Genomic DNA, 13,061 nt, shown 5'->3' on the forward strand with positions numbered 1-13,061 from the left:
CTTATCTCCCTTTGGTCCAGAAGGTCCTTGTGAACCCTACATGGAAATCAAATACAGGGGTGTGGATGTAGTAATAGACACATAATACTTGATAGAAGAGTTTGCAGCTTTCATAGCTTTACCAATTTTTGAATGCCCTCCAAATATCATCCTGGGGTTGATTATTATGCTGCTGAAGACATCAGTATCGGTATGTACTGTCAGCGCCTTGGTTGTCATTACAGCTAATATGCCTCGTTAACCTCAAGGATGGCAAATAATCAAAACCTCCGTCCTTAGAGGAGATTGAACTCGATTACAGTTGACACTTTGAGAAAGAAAGTCTACAGACTTTAATCACACTGTGACTGAAGAATGGTTGATTAGGGCAAAACTGGCTGACTGGACCGGCTTTGGAGTGACACAGAGTCACACAGTCTTATAAAGGCAAAGCTACACACTATTACTGTACGTGCCTTATTATATTTGCACAGCTTAACCTGAGAGAAATGTTATGTCAGTAAAGCTGAAGTATTAATAGGATGTAATTGCAAAAGTTATTAAATAAAGCTTCCATTTGGTTTCCTACACAGGCCCTCCACGCAGAACCCACCGTTACTAATGTAAACCATCTGTTAATTAGTAGAGATGATTGCTCCCATCAACCATTAAATCCTAGCGTTACGTAATGGCAGCAATAAATCTTCACTCAGATAATGATTTTTGTGGGACAATGAGACGAAGCGATGCATGTAACACAACACACTGCAGTTACAAACACTAAACAATAAAGTAACTAAACAATAAAGCAGGCAGACAGTAGAGGCTGACTACTCACGTCTTCTCCAGGCTCTCCGGGTTCACCAGCGACTCCCTGACATGACCACATGATAACATGTTATAAACACACGGCTGTATTAGAAGTGAATATATGTGTTGCTCTACAGCTTGGTCACACTCACTCTCTCTCCTTTGGTGCCAGCAGAGCCTTTGTCCCCTCGGTCACCCTGCATGACGACAGATATGACACGGTTTTAGCTTAGCTGCGGCTAAACAAACAGGATCAAGCTGCCTCCAGTGCCAATGGTTTGGGCAGACTCACCTTGTCCCCAGACAGACCTCGCTCTCCCACTGTACCTGGCAGCGTTTGACCAGGAAGACCCTGTCACAGCAAGCAAAGTGGTGTCAGTTGCATTCAGCGACATGTTATTGCTCTTTAATATTTAGCTCAGTAAAGTGTACAGTAACTGTCTTAGTGCCAGCTGAAATGACTCACCCTCTCTCCTTTGGGACCAGGTGGTCCAGCCACTGCCTGTGTGAATAGACAGAAATCACAGTAATTACCATTAAAGCATAACATGGGTTCTTGTTCATGATAAAGTGCAAATGTATACTTACAGTAAAACCATAGTATTCAAATATCATATTAAGCCAACCAATACGTTTTCCAGCTCTTACAGATTAAGAGGCTTAATGTCTCTGGCAAGCGCAGACACCACGCATAACTCCTACATCTTAACCATTTCTCTTCAGGTTTCAGAAAATCTTTTACAAATGTATTGAAACTATTCAGGAAAAGTTGTCCAGACTGAGACAGAATGAGTGAAGCTAAGTCAAAGCCAACGCTCGACCCGATACTAAATAAAAGATCACAGCTGTATTGTAGAGAGGCCTAAACGTGGTCGTTGCCCTAGCACTTTATCTTTGTTAAGATGTGTGTGTGTCCGTGTGCGTGGGAACAAATGGGAGAGCTGCCGAGCAGATGGGCAAGTGTTGCCTGGTTATTTATCAAAGTGTTGAACTCGCTGACAGTGTCATCGCAGCTCTGTCCAAGGTGCTGAACCTGAAGCTGTCGACAGCGAGGGAGCCACGTCACGACTCATGTCAAGATTACAAACAGCGGGTGAGGTGTGTGTGGTTGGGGGGGGGGAATGCAGAGTACCTGACAAGCTTTGTGTCTTTATCTCTTTACACTTTTTGCCAGCAAAGAGAAACTCCTTCACAACTAAAGTGAAGCAGCTGGAAATGATGGGGGTAACAGTTTAAAAAAAATAAAGTGGTAGAAAGTGCTCGATGCTCAACACTTTCTGACAGAAGCTATAATCTAATATGAATTTAGTATAATTAGCTATTTTTATAACATAAAAGCAGGAGAAGCTACCTGTTACCACCAGGTGCAGCCGTATAATGCATACACATAATGAAGTATTACAAACTTGGAGCCAAGCAGCAAACTGAGAGCGATAAGGGAGAAAAAAGCAACAAAGCAGAGCTGACGGCAGACAAACCATCATGATGGAATAAACTTTCTCTGCAACAACTTATAACTGTGTGTTTGATAAACTCAGGTTTTGCACGCACCCGGTTCAGTCTAAGAGTCTACAAGTCGAAAAGTTTGATGGCTGGATGATGAGACTTTGTTGCACCCGCTACAGCAAAATAAAATTGGATTGCCACGTTTAGCATCTTACTAAACAGCGACGGCTTAATGCCTAAGAACCAGCATTCTGTCAGCACATTTTAAAACTAATCAGATAAAATTAATCCAAGTGGTACATTGTAATTACGTACTGTATATAAAAAAGGGCTTTCAGTCATGTCTAATAGAAATTATGGCACGCACAACCCTTTGATTCTAGTGGATGATGTGAGGAGAGAGTTATGAATGTGCTGTGTGCAGCATGACCTTCTCCGTCATTCTCAGTCACACTGAGCTGAAACTTGGCTTAATTGAAATCCTCGCTGGCAGAATTGGCACAAGCTTTGTCAAAGCCAAGACAGTCCCCATTAACAGATGCCTGCAGTTATTCAAACACTGACAACAGGCTGACAAAAATATTTCAGAGTCAGTGGTGAAGAGCAGTTTAGGTTTGGAGGTCGAATAGTGTTTGTCACAGAAGCAGTCCTTTGGACAGGATTGCTCCTTTGTAGTGGTCTGTGGGCTCCACTGCAAGACACACTGAACATGCTTGTTACATTGCATCGATGAAGAGTGATCTCGAAGCTACAGTAACTCAAGGGGTGGAACAAGCACTGAATGGCACCATGACAAGCAAAGAATGTAATAAGCTATACTAGACGATATACTGCAGTAGAGAGAGGCAGAGCGTAACACAATCCAGCCCAGTGTGTGCCACTTGCAGATTCACAGGCTGGTAGAGAGCTTTAGTAAAACACCCAAAGGCAATTATCCATAAATTTATGCAAGGATTTAGTTGAAATTCACATTCATGGTTCGCTCCACTGTTATTTTTAGAAGGGATGCACTATGGGCCTCCACAGAGTTCCCCTTTATTTTTCTACTATTCCGCGCCAGAACATCAAGTTCAATCAATAACAGTCATGTAACAGAGAAACCCCGCTGAGAAAGCTTGTATGGAGACATGCTGTTCCTCTATTACTTATCACAAACGTTATTATTAATCACAAAATACTGATTATTTCGTATTACAATGCATGTACTGAACTCTGTAAATGCTCGGAGGCATGTGTGCTGTGATAAACCAATAAAACGACATAAAAAAACTATTTAAAGAGGGCAATTTTTTCCCTTTGCCAACAGGCCAGAAGGCAGCTGCCATTTTATTTTCACTATTATCACCATGCACTTTACTCCACCCAATCTAACCTAACCGTGACCTTAAGATCCCATCATTACCAGTGAGGGAGGAAAAACCGTGTCTGACTCCTTTCAACAAAGCCTAACAACTCCCAGGTCCTTCGTAGCAGAGTTCAACTATCCGAGTATCCAGCTAGCATCAGCAGATAAAGCTCTGACAGCGGGGTTCCTGGCCAAGTGAAGAAGAGAGGGGGAATGTATTTGGAACATCATTTGGGCTTTGCAGGCAATTCACCACAGTCCCTAAAGATAGACTTGGAGTAGGACCACCTAGTGCTGCACATCAAATAAAAACCCTCACATTAGGATGCCAATAATATCTCAATGCTTATTCCTTCAATAAACATATCTGTGCCTGAAACTTAAGGAAAACCACAAAACCTATTTAGTTGACTTTGTCTCTTTATTTATATGTCTCTTTACTGTGCTGCTAGTAGACAGAGCCTGGTCTCACCTTCCCCGGAGGTCCACTGTCCCCCTGCTCCCCCTTTAGGCCAAGTTGTCCTGGAGGTCCAGGAACTCCCTGGGGAACAAATTACACATGATTACAAAGTTGTGAAAAGCAAAAAGCACTGGTCACACACACACACACACACACACACACACACACACACACACACACACACACACACACACACACACACACACACACACACACACACACACGCACACACACACACACCTGCTTTCCTGGTAGTCCAGGTATCCCTTCTTTTCCAGGCACCCCATCTCGTCCAGGAACTCCAGGTTTTCCTGCTTCACCCTGGGGAACAGCATATGACTCAGTATGTGTATTACTTTGTGTATTTAATGTGTCATGTGTCATACTGTATGCACCTGCATCAGTGCACAACTGAATTTTCTAATTTGTTTGTGTCTCCTAATATTGTGGTTTCCCGTAATATCCTGTATTTAGCAGCATGTCCACATTATTACGAAAGGTCTAATTACACAGTTTATAGCCAGACTCCAACTAAAATAGGGCATGACATGTTGGCTGCAGTGGCCACTCTTCATAAAACGTCAGACCCGCCGTGGGGATTTCTTGTTTTTCAGCTAAAGGTACAAATAATTGCATGTTCTGTAACTTGCTTTGTAAATTATGAACACACAGTTGAGGCCTTCATTCATCAAATAAAGCTTAGTACACATGTTCTGGCATTTTTATTTAATGACCTTCCCATTTTCAGCTACAACCCAAATGCCCCAGGCTTAAATCTTTTTTTTTTTAATTATACACTTCGTTGCCGAGCTCCACGGAGCAGCCAGTATCAGGGTAGCACACTCACCACCTGCCCTGGCAGTCCCGGGGGACCCTGTGGACCCTAGGAAATAAACACAACCGAATTACTGTATACACACCACAAGATTTGTAATCAGTTTCATGGGAAAGCTTTTTTTTCTTGAAGAGAAGCATTCAATTCTGGGAATACTCACTACAGCTCCTGGAGGACCTGGTGGTCCGGGCAGACCCGTGCTTCCCTGGGCACCAGGGAGACCCTGCAGAGATGAGAAATCCACACTTACTGCTGACCTGACGGACTAGACAACCATCTACCCTGGCGTGTGTCTAGATGTTCAAGCAATAGTCTGAGAGATTAACATGCTGTGCAGCTGTCTTACCTGAACACCAAAGCCTGTTTCTCCTTGATTACCCTGCAAAAAAAAAAAAAAAACTTTGATGAAATTGGCTGCAAGGGAAGAAAAAAATTCATACAGGAAACACACAACAGTGTTAGAAGCACAGTGAACTGACCTTCACGCCCGGTTGACCTGGAGGCCCGTTGGGACCCATAGGGCCCTGATTAAAACACACAACAACATGCTAAGTGCTGCTATTGAATGTTAATAGCAGTGCACATGTAAACGCTGCACTGTGAGTGCGATACTTACAGTTGGTCCTCTTATGCCAGGTTCTCCCGGGTTCCCCTACAAAAACACGCCAAGTCATATACAGAGTATTTGTATCATTTTGACAAAGGTCGTCTAAGATTAAAATACCACTCGTGTTTGTCATTAAATATGAATAGGTGTTGATAGCGAAGCTCGAGGAAGTCGCTGAAGCCAGGACACAGTCAGTGTAGCAACTCCCCCACTTCCTTTAATTAATTGGCCTCCACCATTAGCCTCATATTTAATGGACACATCAGAATGGTGTCAATCATGTTTCATGTTCCTTTACATGCCACAGTGCTTTGTTAAGTGACATATTTATAGCATAAATATGTCCATAAATCTGAGCACATGAATGACTAGTTTGTGGTATTACAGTGCTTTAAAACGTGTATAACATAAATAACACAAACACAGACTGGCATCAATGTCTACTGTAGGAGACAAAAGTGAGAACACAAACATCTGACAGACTCGTGACAACAGGTAGAACAATACAGACGTAACATCAACCGTGTCAAAAAAGAAATGCTCACATCACAAGCTCTGAGAAGTCAGCGCTGTGCAAGAACAGGACATGACAGACAGCAGGCACAGCTGCATGCACGATAAGCAGACTCAAGTGAATCCACGTCTAACTTTTTGGAGTGCGCCCAGTTTTGTATTCCCCCATGCTATTGTACGCTGGATCTTGCCAAGAGCTCCAGCTTAGGACGTCACCTGACTTCGCTCCATCTTCCTCCAACAAATCAGTGGTGTTTTACACGTTCATAATTTGCCTTCACGATTCTGGTTCCAAGTTTGTCAGAGATGCTTTGGGGGCAGGTGGTGATTAATTTTACAAGAGAAGCTGATCAAGGTCTGATTCTTATGCCAGACATCAGCTCCCAGAAGGATGTTTCCAATACAAATGAATTAGGATTGAAGTGGTGAAATTTGCCTGGGAGGAGTGTGATGGTGTGTGCATTCTGATGACAGCTTATTCTAGTCTACTGCGGATGCAGTATATATGCAGATATTAATAATGTCCACTTGAATCTCATAAGCTTTGGTCAGATCTTCTTTCTCCCACTGTTTCAATAACATGGGACAGGTCCTACCAACACACCCCCTCCTTCAGAGCTCAAACATGCCAGCCAGTAGCAGAGAACCTACCGGTCTGCCTAGAACTCCTGGGAACCCAGGCAGGCCCTAGAAAGGATGAAAGACAGAAAGAAAGGGGATGTGACAGAAGGGTGGGGAAACAGGTGGGTAGAAAACCGTTTTGGAAAAGGGGAAACAAACAACAGAAGGAATTGGACATAGATAGATAACATATAAAGAGAGGGGGAAGTTAGAGTGAGGTGTTAGCTGCACAGATGCAAAAGATTACTATCTACGGATCTATTAAGCCTCAGCCCAAGGAGGGAAAAACAGAGCTCCATCGGTTTTGTGCTCGCAGCCAATGCAGGGGTTTAACCCTGAAGGTCAGTTCTAAGAGAAGGCCCCTTGGCTGGGTTACTGTTTACTCACTGGTTGGCCCTGAAGACCAGCGGGCCCTGTTGGGCCCTGCTCCAACATGGACAGAAGGAAAACAAAAACTGTGAACAGCTGCTGCTATTACTTCTTTCCTATCCTCTGTCTACATGTATCTCTGCACTAATACAAAACTTACATCATGGGAACTTAAGTGTTTGTATTTAGTAATTAGTGTGAATGAGGGAAAAGATAAACATGTTGTATGTGTTTGGAATACAAACCGTGCTATGCTCAAATAACACTGTTTTTAAGCCACTGAAACTTTCTGTCTGTAAGCTAAGTTTATTAAAACCTCATTTGACACTTAAAATACATACTTACTAAGCCTCCTGCAGGAAAGTTTCACTACAATGTTGCAATGAAACATGACAATTTAAAAAGATTAAGCATAAAAATATCAATCATTTTAAGCAGTATATCCCTTCCTTCCTCTCCACTTACCGGCTTCCCATCCTGACCAGGTTTGCCCGGTTCTCCTGGTATTCCCTAAAATTACAAACCACATACAGTATTGTCTTTTCTAAGAGATGTCATAATTTTAGGTGAGGTCACAACATGGTGAGTGTCTATTGCAGGTTAATTTCAAGCACAAAAATGAATGAGATACATTTTATAAGCTAATTCTCAAAATGTATTTGCCAATGTTACTTAATATAGCAGCAAAAAAAGAATTTACTTCAGCATATGCTAACAAACTAAGCCACCTCACCGATGAACCATCTCGTCCTTTTTCTCCAGACTCTCCTTTATCTCCTTTGTTACCTTGAGGGCCCACAAAACCCTGTGAGGAAAAAAACAACTTATTTGTCTTGAGAAATCAATGAATGCTGTTGATATGTGATGTAGTTTACTCTATGAGTAACACTTACACGGTCTCCTTTAGGTCCAGGTAGCCCTGCAGCACCAGGCTCTCCTTTTGATCCTGCAAGTCCTGGAAGCCCTCTTTCACCGGGTGCACCGACAAGTATTGAATCAGCAGATTGTCCCTACAGTACATAGGCACACGTCTTTTAACTCTCTGAACTATATATACAACATCTATTAAACGCCATAAGGGCTTAACTGCATCAGTAAGACAAGGAGGTCACCTTTTGACCTGGTGGCCCAGCAGGTCCTGTTAGCCCACTTTTACCCTAAAAAAAAGAAAGTTTTAGTAAATCATTCTAAAACTAATATTAGTCAGCTAAAAAAATGTAGACACTTACAGCTTCGCCCTTGTCACCTTTTTCTCCTCTCTCCCCCTAAAACACAAATATTAGTATTAGATATAAGTTGCTCTGACTCTCTCAGAAATCTTTTCAGTCACAGCTCTTAACAACTTTTTAGTTCACCTTGTCTCCTGGTCTTCCAACTTCTCCAAGCTCCCCAGCTCGTCCAGGAACACCTGGTATTCCTGGCTTGCCAGGCTCTCCAGCAGGTCCAGGGGGTCCCTCTGGTCCACGTTCTCCAATGGCTCTTCCAGGAGGCCCAGTTGATCCTATGGGTCCTCGTTCCCCTTGTTCCCCTTTTGCGCCCCTCTCTCCTGAAACACCACGAGCGCCCTAGCAGTCAACAAGAAATAACATGGATATATATTGTTATTTACAGGTATTCAATAAGTTGATATGCAATGTAATACACATTAGAATTAAAGTGCTGAAGAGTATATGTCAAATAGCTTTTAATGACTCTATAAGATGCTTTTAATAATACTTACATCTGCACCAGCTGGTCCTCTCTGTCCTGCTTCCCCCCTGTCTCCCTTATCACCTCTCTCCCCCTTCTGCACTGGAGGAGCTTGACTTATGTCCCTCCTGTCCACAACCACCTTCAGATCAGACATCTATGTAAAGAGCAAAAAAGGTTTGGCTAAAGCTTTGTAACTTTCAGTCACAGGAAATTCTGATGATTTCAAAATAAATAATTTATTGTAAACCTTTTCTCAACATCTAAGATTTTGTTAGCTGCAAATGCTTCATATTTCATACTTGTAATATTTATTAAGGTATTCAGAGCCAATTATTTTAGTCCATATGCTAAACTGGTACTTTATACTCAAATTCAACAAACTGTAAAACACTATTTTGTCATCATACCTGAATCCCCATGCTAGCCAGAGCCTTTTGCACATCCTGGAAGGAGAACCACACAAACATTATTCAGACCTGCAGAAAAACAGTTGATGCGACGTGCCGATATCTTACCACAGCTGTGCCAGGTTTGCCAGGCAGCCCGTCCTCTCCTGGGTCTCCCTGCCAATAAGAAGCATCAGTAATCACATGAAATCTCAGTGACATCACATATTTACCACAATAAAAACAATAAGTTTAACTTACAGCTTCACCTTTAAGGCCAGGAAGACCTCTCTCTCCCTGGAACAAAGAAAATTAGAAGGTCAAAGGCAGACTAGTTACGCAGCAAGATCAATAAAGAGTACCACAACTTACTCTGGCTCCCACAGTTCCTGGTATCCCAGGGACACCCTGAAGGACAGAGCAAGGGCGATGATTAAAACATCAACAAATAACAAAACGTCAGAGATGCAGCGGCACACAGACACTACTGGCATAGATAATATGAAAAGATCATAAAAGATAACAGATGACACAAAAGATAACATAATATACTAATTATATGTAACTGTTTACTTTGCCTGTGTAAAACTGCAGTACATTACACAGGTCTATGCAAAACTAAACTGCATGTAGAGCAATTAAACTTGCTTTCTTCTGCATATACCCCTCAGAGGTACATATTATTCCTAGCACACCACACTGCAGGGAAAGCAGTGATGTGTGTATTAAACTGATATGCATTTAAAGAGTCTAATTAACAACAATGTCAGGATGTTACAAAGTCATGCACACTCACAGGGGTTCCTGGGGGGCCCTGTGGGCCTGGGATTGGTGCTGCTTCAACTCCTTTTACATACACAACCTGACAGAAACAGATTAGTAATCACTGCAGGGATTATAAGTGACAAACCGTCATTTAAATTTTTTTAAATGTTTCTGCATCACATGCACCTGTCCAGGAGGACCAATGCTGCCAGGTACTCCAGGTGGTCCTTGAGGTCCAGAGGGGCCTACTGGCCCAGAAGGACCTCGTTCTCCTTTCTGTCCATCATGGCCCTGCAAACATATGCAATTAAACAACTCAGGCTCCCTCTCTATACAAGGTTACTTCCTCCTGCGCTATAGAAGAGACTGAACTATAAAATCAAAGCAGGTGGCCACTGCCAGCCCTCCACTGATGTTCTAGAGATAATTAAAATGAATTTGCACATGAAAACAGCACTCTGACATTTGGAGCTCCTCTGGATTCCTTTCAGAAGAGGCTCTCCCTTAAAGGCTAAGCTTAATCATTAGAGGTGGTGAATTTATACAGCTGGTTCTGAGAAGCCTATTGATTCAGCTGTGAGTGAGATTGTGATCGTAATGTCAATGTCAAAGCAAGCTGCAACTGATGAACACACACTTGAGGGGGTAAGTGATGAGGAGAAAGAAAGAAGGAAAGCTTATTATGTAACACAATAAAGGCATGGAAGGACGGGATCAATAGAGGAAGGTGAGGTGAGTTAGGGCAGATTCAGACAGACAGGACTCGGCGTAGAAGCAAACTAACAAGGAGAATAATGATATGAAGGAATTCTGACAAAACTGACATCTCTTCCAGATGCTCCTGCCTCTCCTTTGTCACCCTGTAGATTAAAGAAAGTGGCGTCAAATCACACATAGAAACACACAGATAAACAATAAGTGTTGGCTTCAAACAATAGTCTATTTTTCTAATTTCCTATTGTTTTACTTAAATCAGTCGCATCTTGTTGATCTTTTGTCGTCTAACTACAAATTATCTTGTGTGCCTTTATGCACGACCAACATAAAAGTCTAGATGGATCCCTTAAATCGCTTGCAGAATGTTATGTTGGTCACATGAATTATTTCTGTTTGAAGAAATCCAAAAATGGTCCTCGACTGAAACTGTCTTTGTCAGTGCAAGATGATTTCATACACCGATAAACAGCCACAAACCTTTCTCCCATCTTCACCTGGCAACCCCTCCTCGCCCTGTAAGTCAAAACAAAATGCATTAGGGGCGACACAGGAACAAAGTGAATAATGGTCACTCTGCTGCTGGAGCACTCTAATAACTCAGCGTCACTGTTTTAGAGAGTCACTTATGGCAGCCATTATGCAGCAGAAACTAAAATAAATGTCTGCATCGCTTTTGATCATTCTCAGAAAAGAGTTCGTCAAATCCATTACCAATTAGGCCACGAGAGAAAACTCCAGAACCGACGATGTTCATACTCTGGCCATATATTATTGCCACTGCAATATAATAAAATGATGTCATATTTTATCATGTCATTAAAGACATAGTACCATTTTGCCAGGAGTCCCAGGTTTACCATCTTCACCTGGTTTTCCCTGAAATACAGCAACACGGGTGATGATACAGAGTTGTTACAATGTGATAAAACTAATGGAGAGATATGGAAATACGTTTATGTCTACTCACTGATGTTCCAGGTGTGCCTGGTGGCCCACTAGGGCCTGGGGGGCCTTGTTCACCTCTTAGTCCTGACAAACCCTGGTAAAACATTTACTGTAATTAAGTCTCGGAGCGCTGGTCTGCTTGTGGTTCTGAGAGTTTCTACATGCAGAAAGGGAGGCAGAGCCTTTAGCTTCTAAGCTTCTCTCCAGTGTAACCACCTTCCAGTTCAGGTATGAGAATCAGACACCAGCAGATTTCAAACTTCCCTTAATGAAACCTACAGTCACTCTAAACAATCTCTTAGTTAAGTTGCTTTAGATTTAGTCTGTGTATAAATTACAATTTATTGACTAGCTTTAATCAAAAGCTTGATTTTTGTGGGATTTGTTGTGTTTTGGACGTGTGAGTCTTAAACCTTGTAAAGTGCCTTAGGGAAATGTCTGTTGTGAATATGCACTATATAAATAAAAATGAATTTAAAAGCACAATAAAACATACTGTATGTAGGTTTATGAGTAGATTGCATGGGTAGAATATTGTGTAGAGACTTAAAGGAATTTTAGACTAAATGTTGCATTGTTTATTTTTTTAAAGTAAACCATCTGTACACATTTAATGTCTAAGCTTAGTTCATAAATGCCAACTACAGCTTGTTTTGATGGTAATGCAGCAGTTGCAGAACTGTCATTACCAATAAAGGTCAGGATTTAACACAGACTTTTCAACTCTTTACCCAAACTGTGAGCTGAGCAGTAGTTTTTCAGAGCCATCATTATGGCCAATATTATATAACAGCTTCCTGCAAAACTGAACTGGCCTCAAGACGACTTTCAATTTGCTTATGCAACTGGCCACAGGAGTCAAGGCTGAGCTTTCACATCTCCATAGTGCCCTCTGCAGCATGTATAGATGAAGTGAACATTCGTGAATTGAAGAAACGCCGATGGAAGCATAATGCAAACAAACATTTACCATCCCACGGTTACACAAGCTGCATAGACTCAAATCGCAAACTTACATCTCTCCCAGGATCCCCCTGTTTCCCAGGATCACCCTGTAAACGAACACAGAATGTATCACACTTAGGACCAACAAGGCTTTTCATACAGTAAGTTTCATAGTATGGTGGAAAACTGAGGTACTGTACCCTCTGACCAGGTGGCCCTGCAGCACCTGGTTTACCATCATGACCAGGACGCCCATCTAACCCGGAGGCTCCTCTTTCTCCCTAATCACACAGATTTAGCGTCAGCAGAAACACAGGCAGTAAACAAAACAGTAAACTGAAACAGTAAGGATGATTTCTGCCAGGTTTTTCAATGGGAATCTATTGCATGGGAACAGAATCCAGTGGGATGAGGGACAGCGAGAACTGCGAGTCACCGCAAAGCAAAACAGCTCATTTTTTAAATACTGACACAATATCAAGGTTGAATCAAGATGAGACACAAGACATCAGTCAGACTGACTGATTTCAGACCTTCTCTCCAGGAGCTCCTCTCTCCCCTGTGTCACCCTGGAAATGTCAGACATGAAAGAACATTAGATATTTATTCTAGTCTTGAGAATTAAT

The 13,061-nt window shown here is 42.1% G+C and overlaps 1 protein-coding gene across 4 annotated transcripts in view; it reads right to left on the reverse strand.

The window, feature by feature from the left end:
• Positions 1–13,061, reverse strand: part of col7a1 (collagen, type VII, alpha 1) — a 40,590-nt gene that overhangs the window by 10,680 nt on the left and 16,849 nt on the right. For 3 of the 4 annotated variants that reach the window (XR_008694797.1, XR_008694795.1, XR_008694796.1), the window contains 33 exons: positions 12,969–13,004; positions 12,636–12,716; positions 12,507–12,542; positions 11,513–11,584; positions 11,377–11,421; positions 11,023–11,058; positions 10,653–10,688; positions 10,015–10,119; positions 9,860–9,925; positions 9,436–9,471; positions 9,325–9,360; positions 9,193–9,240; positions 9,085–9,120; positions 8,706–8,831; positions 8,341–8,550; positions 8,215–8,250; positions 8,098–8,142; positions 7,879–7,995; positions 7,719–7,790; positions 7,451–7,495; positions 6,647–6,682; positions 5,492–5,527; positions 5,355–5,399; positions 5,222–5,254; positions 5,036–5,098; positions 4,888–4,923; positions 4,281–4,361; positions 4,053–4,121; positions 1,256–1,291; positions 1,082–1,141; positions 942–986; positions 818–853; positions 1–36 (listed from right to left, as the gene is read on the reverse strand). Coding sequence is in view for 1 of the 4 variants with exons in the window: in XM_029151169.3 (XP_029007002.1) it covers positions 1–36; positions 818–853; positions 942–986; positions 1,082–1,141; positions 1,256–1,291; positions 4,053–4,121; positions 4,281–4,361; positions 4,888–4,923; positions 5,036–5,098; positions 5,222–5,254; positions 5,355–5,399; positions 5,492–5,527; positions 7,004–7,039; positions 7,451–7,495; positions 7,719–7,790; positions 7,879–7,995; positions 8,098–8,142; positions 8,215–8,250; positions 8,341–8,550; positions 8,706–8,831; positions 9,085–9,120; positions 9,193–9,240; positions 9,325–9,360; positions 9,436–9,471; positions 9,860–9,925; positions 10,015–10,119; positions 10,653–10,688; positions 11,023–11,058; positions 11,377–11,421; positions 11,513–11,584; positions 12,507–12,542; positions 12,636–12,716; positions 12,969–13,004 (1,932 nt within the window). In the remaining 3 variants the exon portion in view is untranslated. Of the gene's footprint in view, positions 37–817; positions 854–941; positions 987–1,081; positions 1,142–1,255; positions 1,292–4,052; positions 4,122–4,280; positions 4,362–4,887; positions 4,924–5,035; positions 5,099–5,221; positions 5,255–5,354; positions 5,400–5,491; positions 5,528–6,646; positions 6,683–7,003; positions 7,040–7,450; positions 7,496–7,718; positions 7,791–7,878; positions 7,996–8,097; positions 8,143–8,214; positions 8,251–8,340; positions 8,551–8,705; positions 8,832–9,084; positions 9,121–9,192; positions 9,241–9,324; positions 9,361–9,435; positions 9,472–9,859; positions 9,926–10,014; positions 10,120–10,652; positions 10,689–11,022; positions 11,059–11,376; positions 11,422–11,512; positions 11,585–12,506; positions 12,543–12,635; positions 12,717–12,968; positions 13,005–13,061 lie in introns of all 4 variants that reach the window. The other variant, XM_029151169.3, reaches the window with a different exon arrangement.

This window comes from Betta splendens, chromosome 5 (genome assembly GCF_900634795.4).
Source record: "Betta splendens chromosome 5, fBetSpl5.4, whole genome shotgun sequence".
NCBI classification, from domain to species: domain Eukaryota; kingdom Metazoa; phylum Chordata; class Actinopteri; order Anabantiformes; family Osphronemidae; genus Betta; species Betta splendens.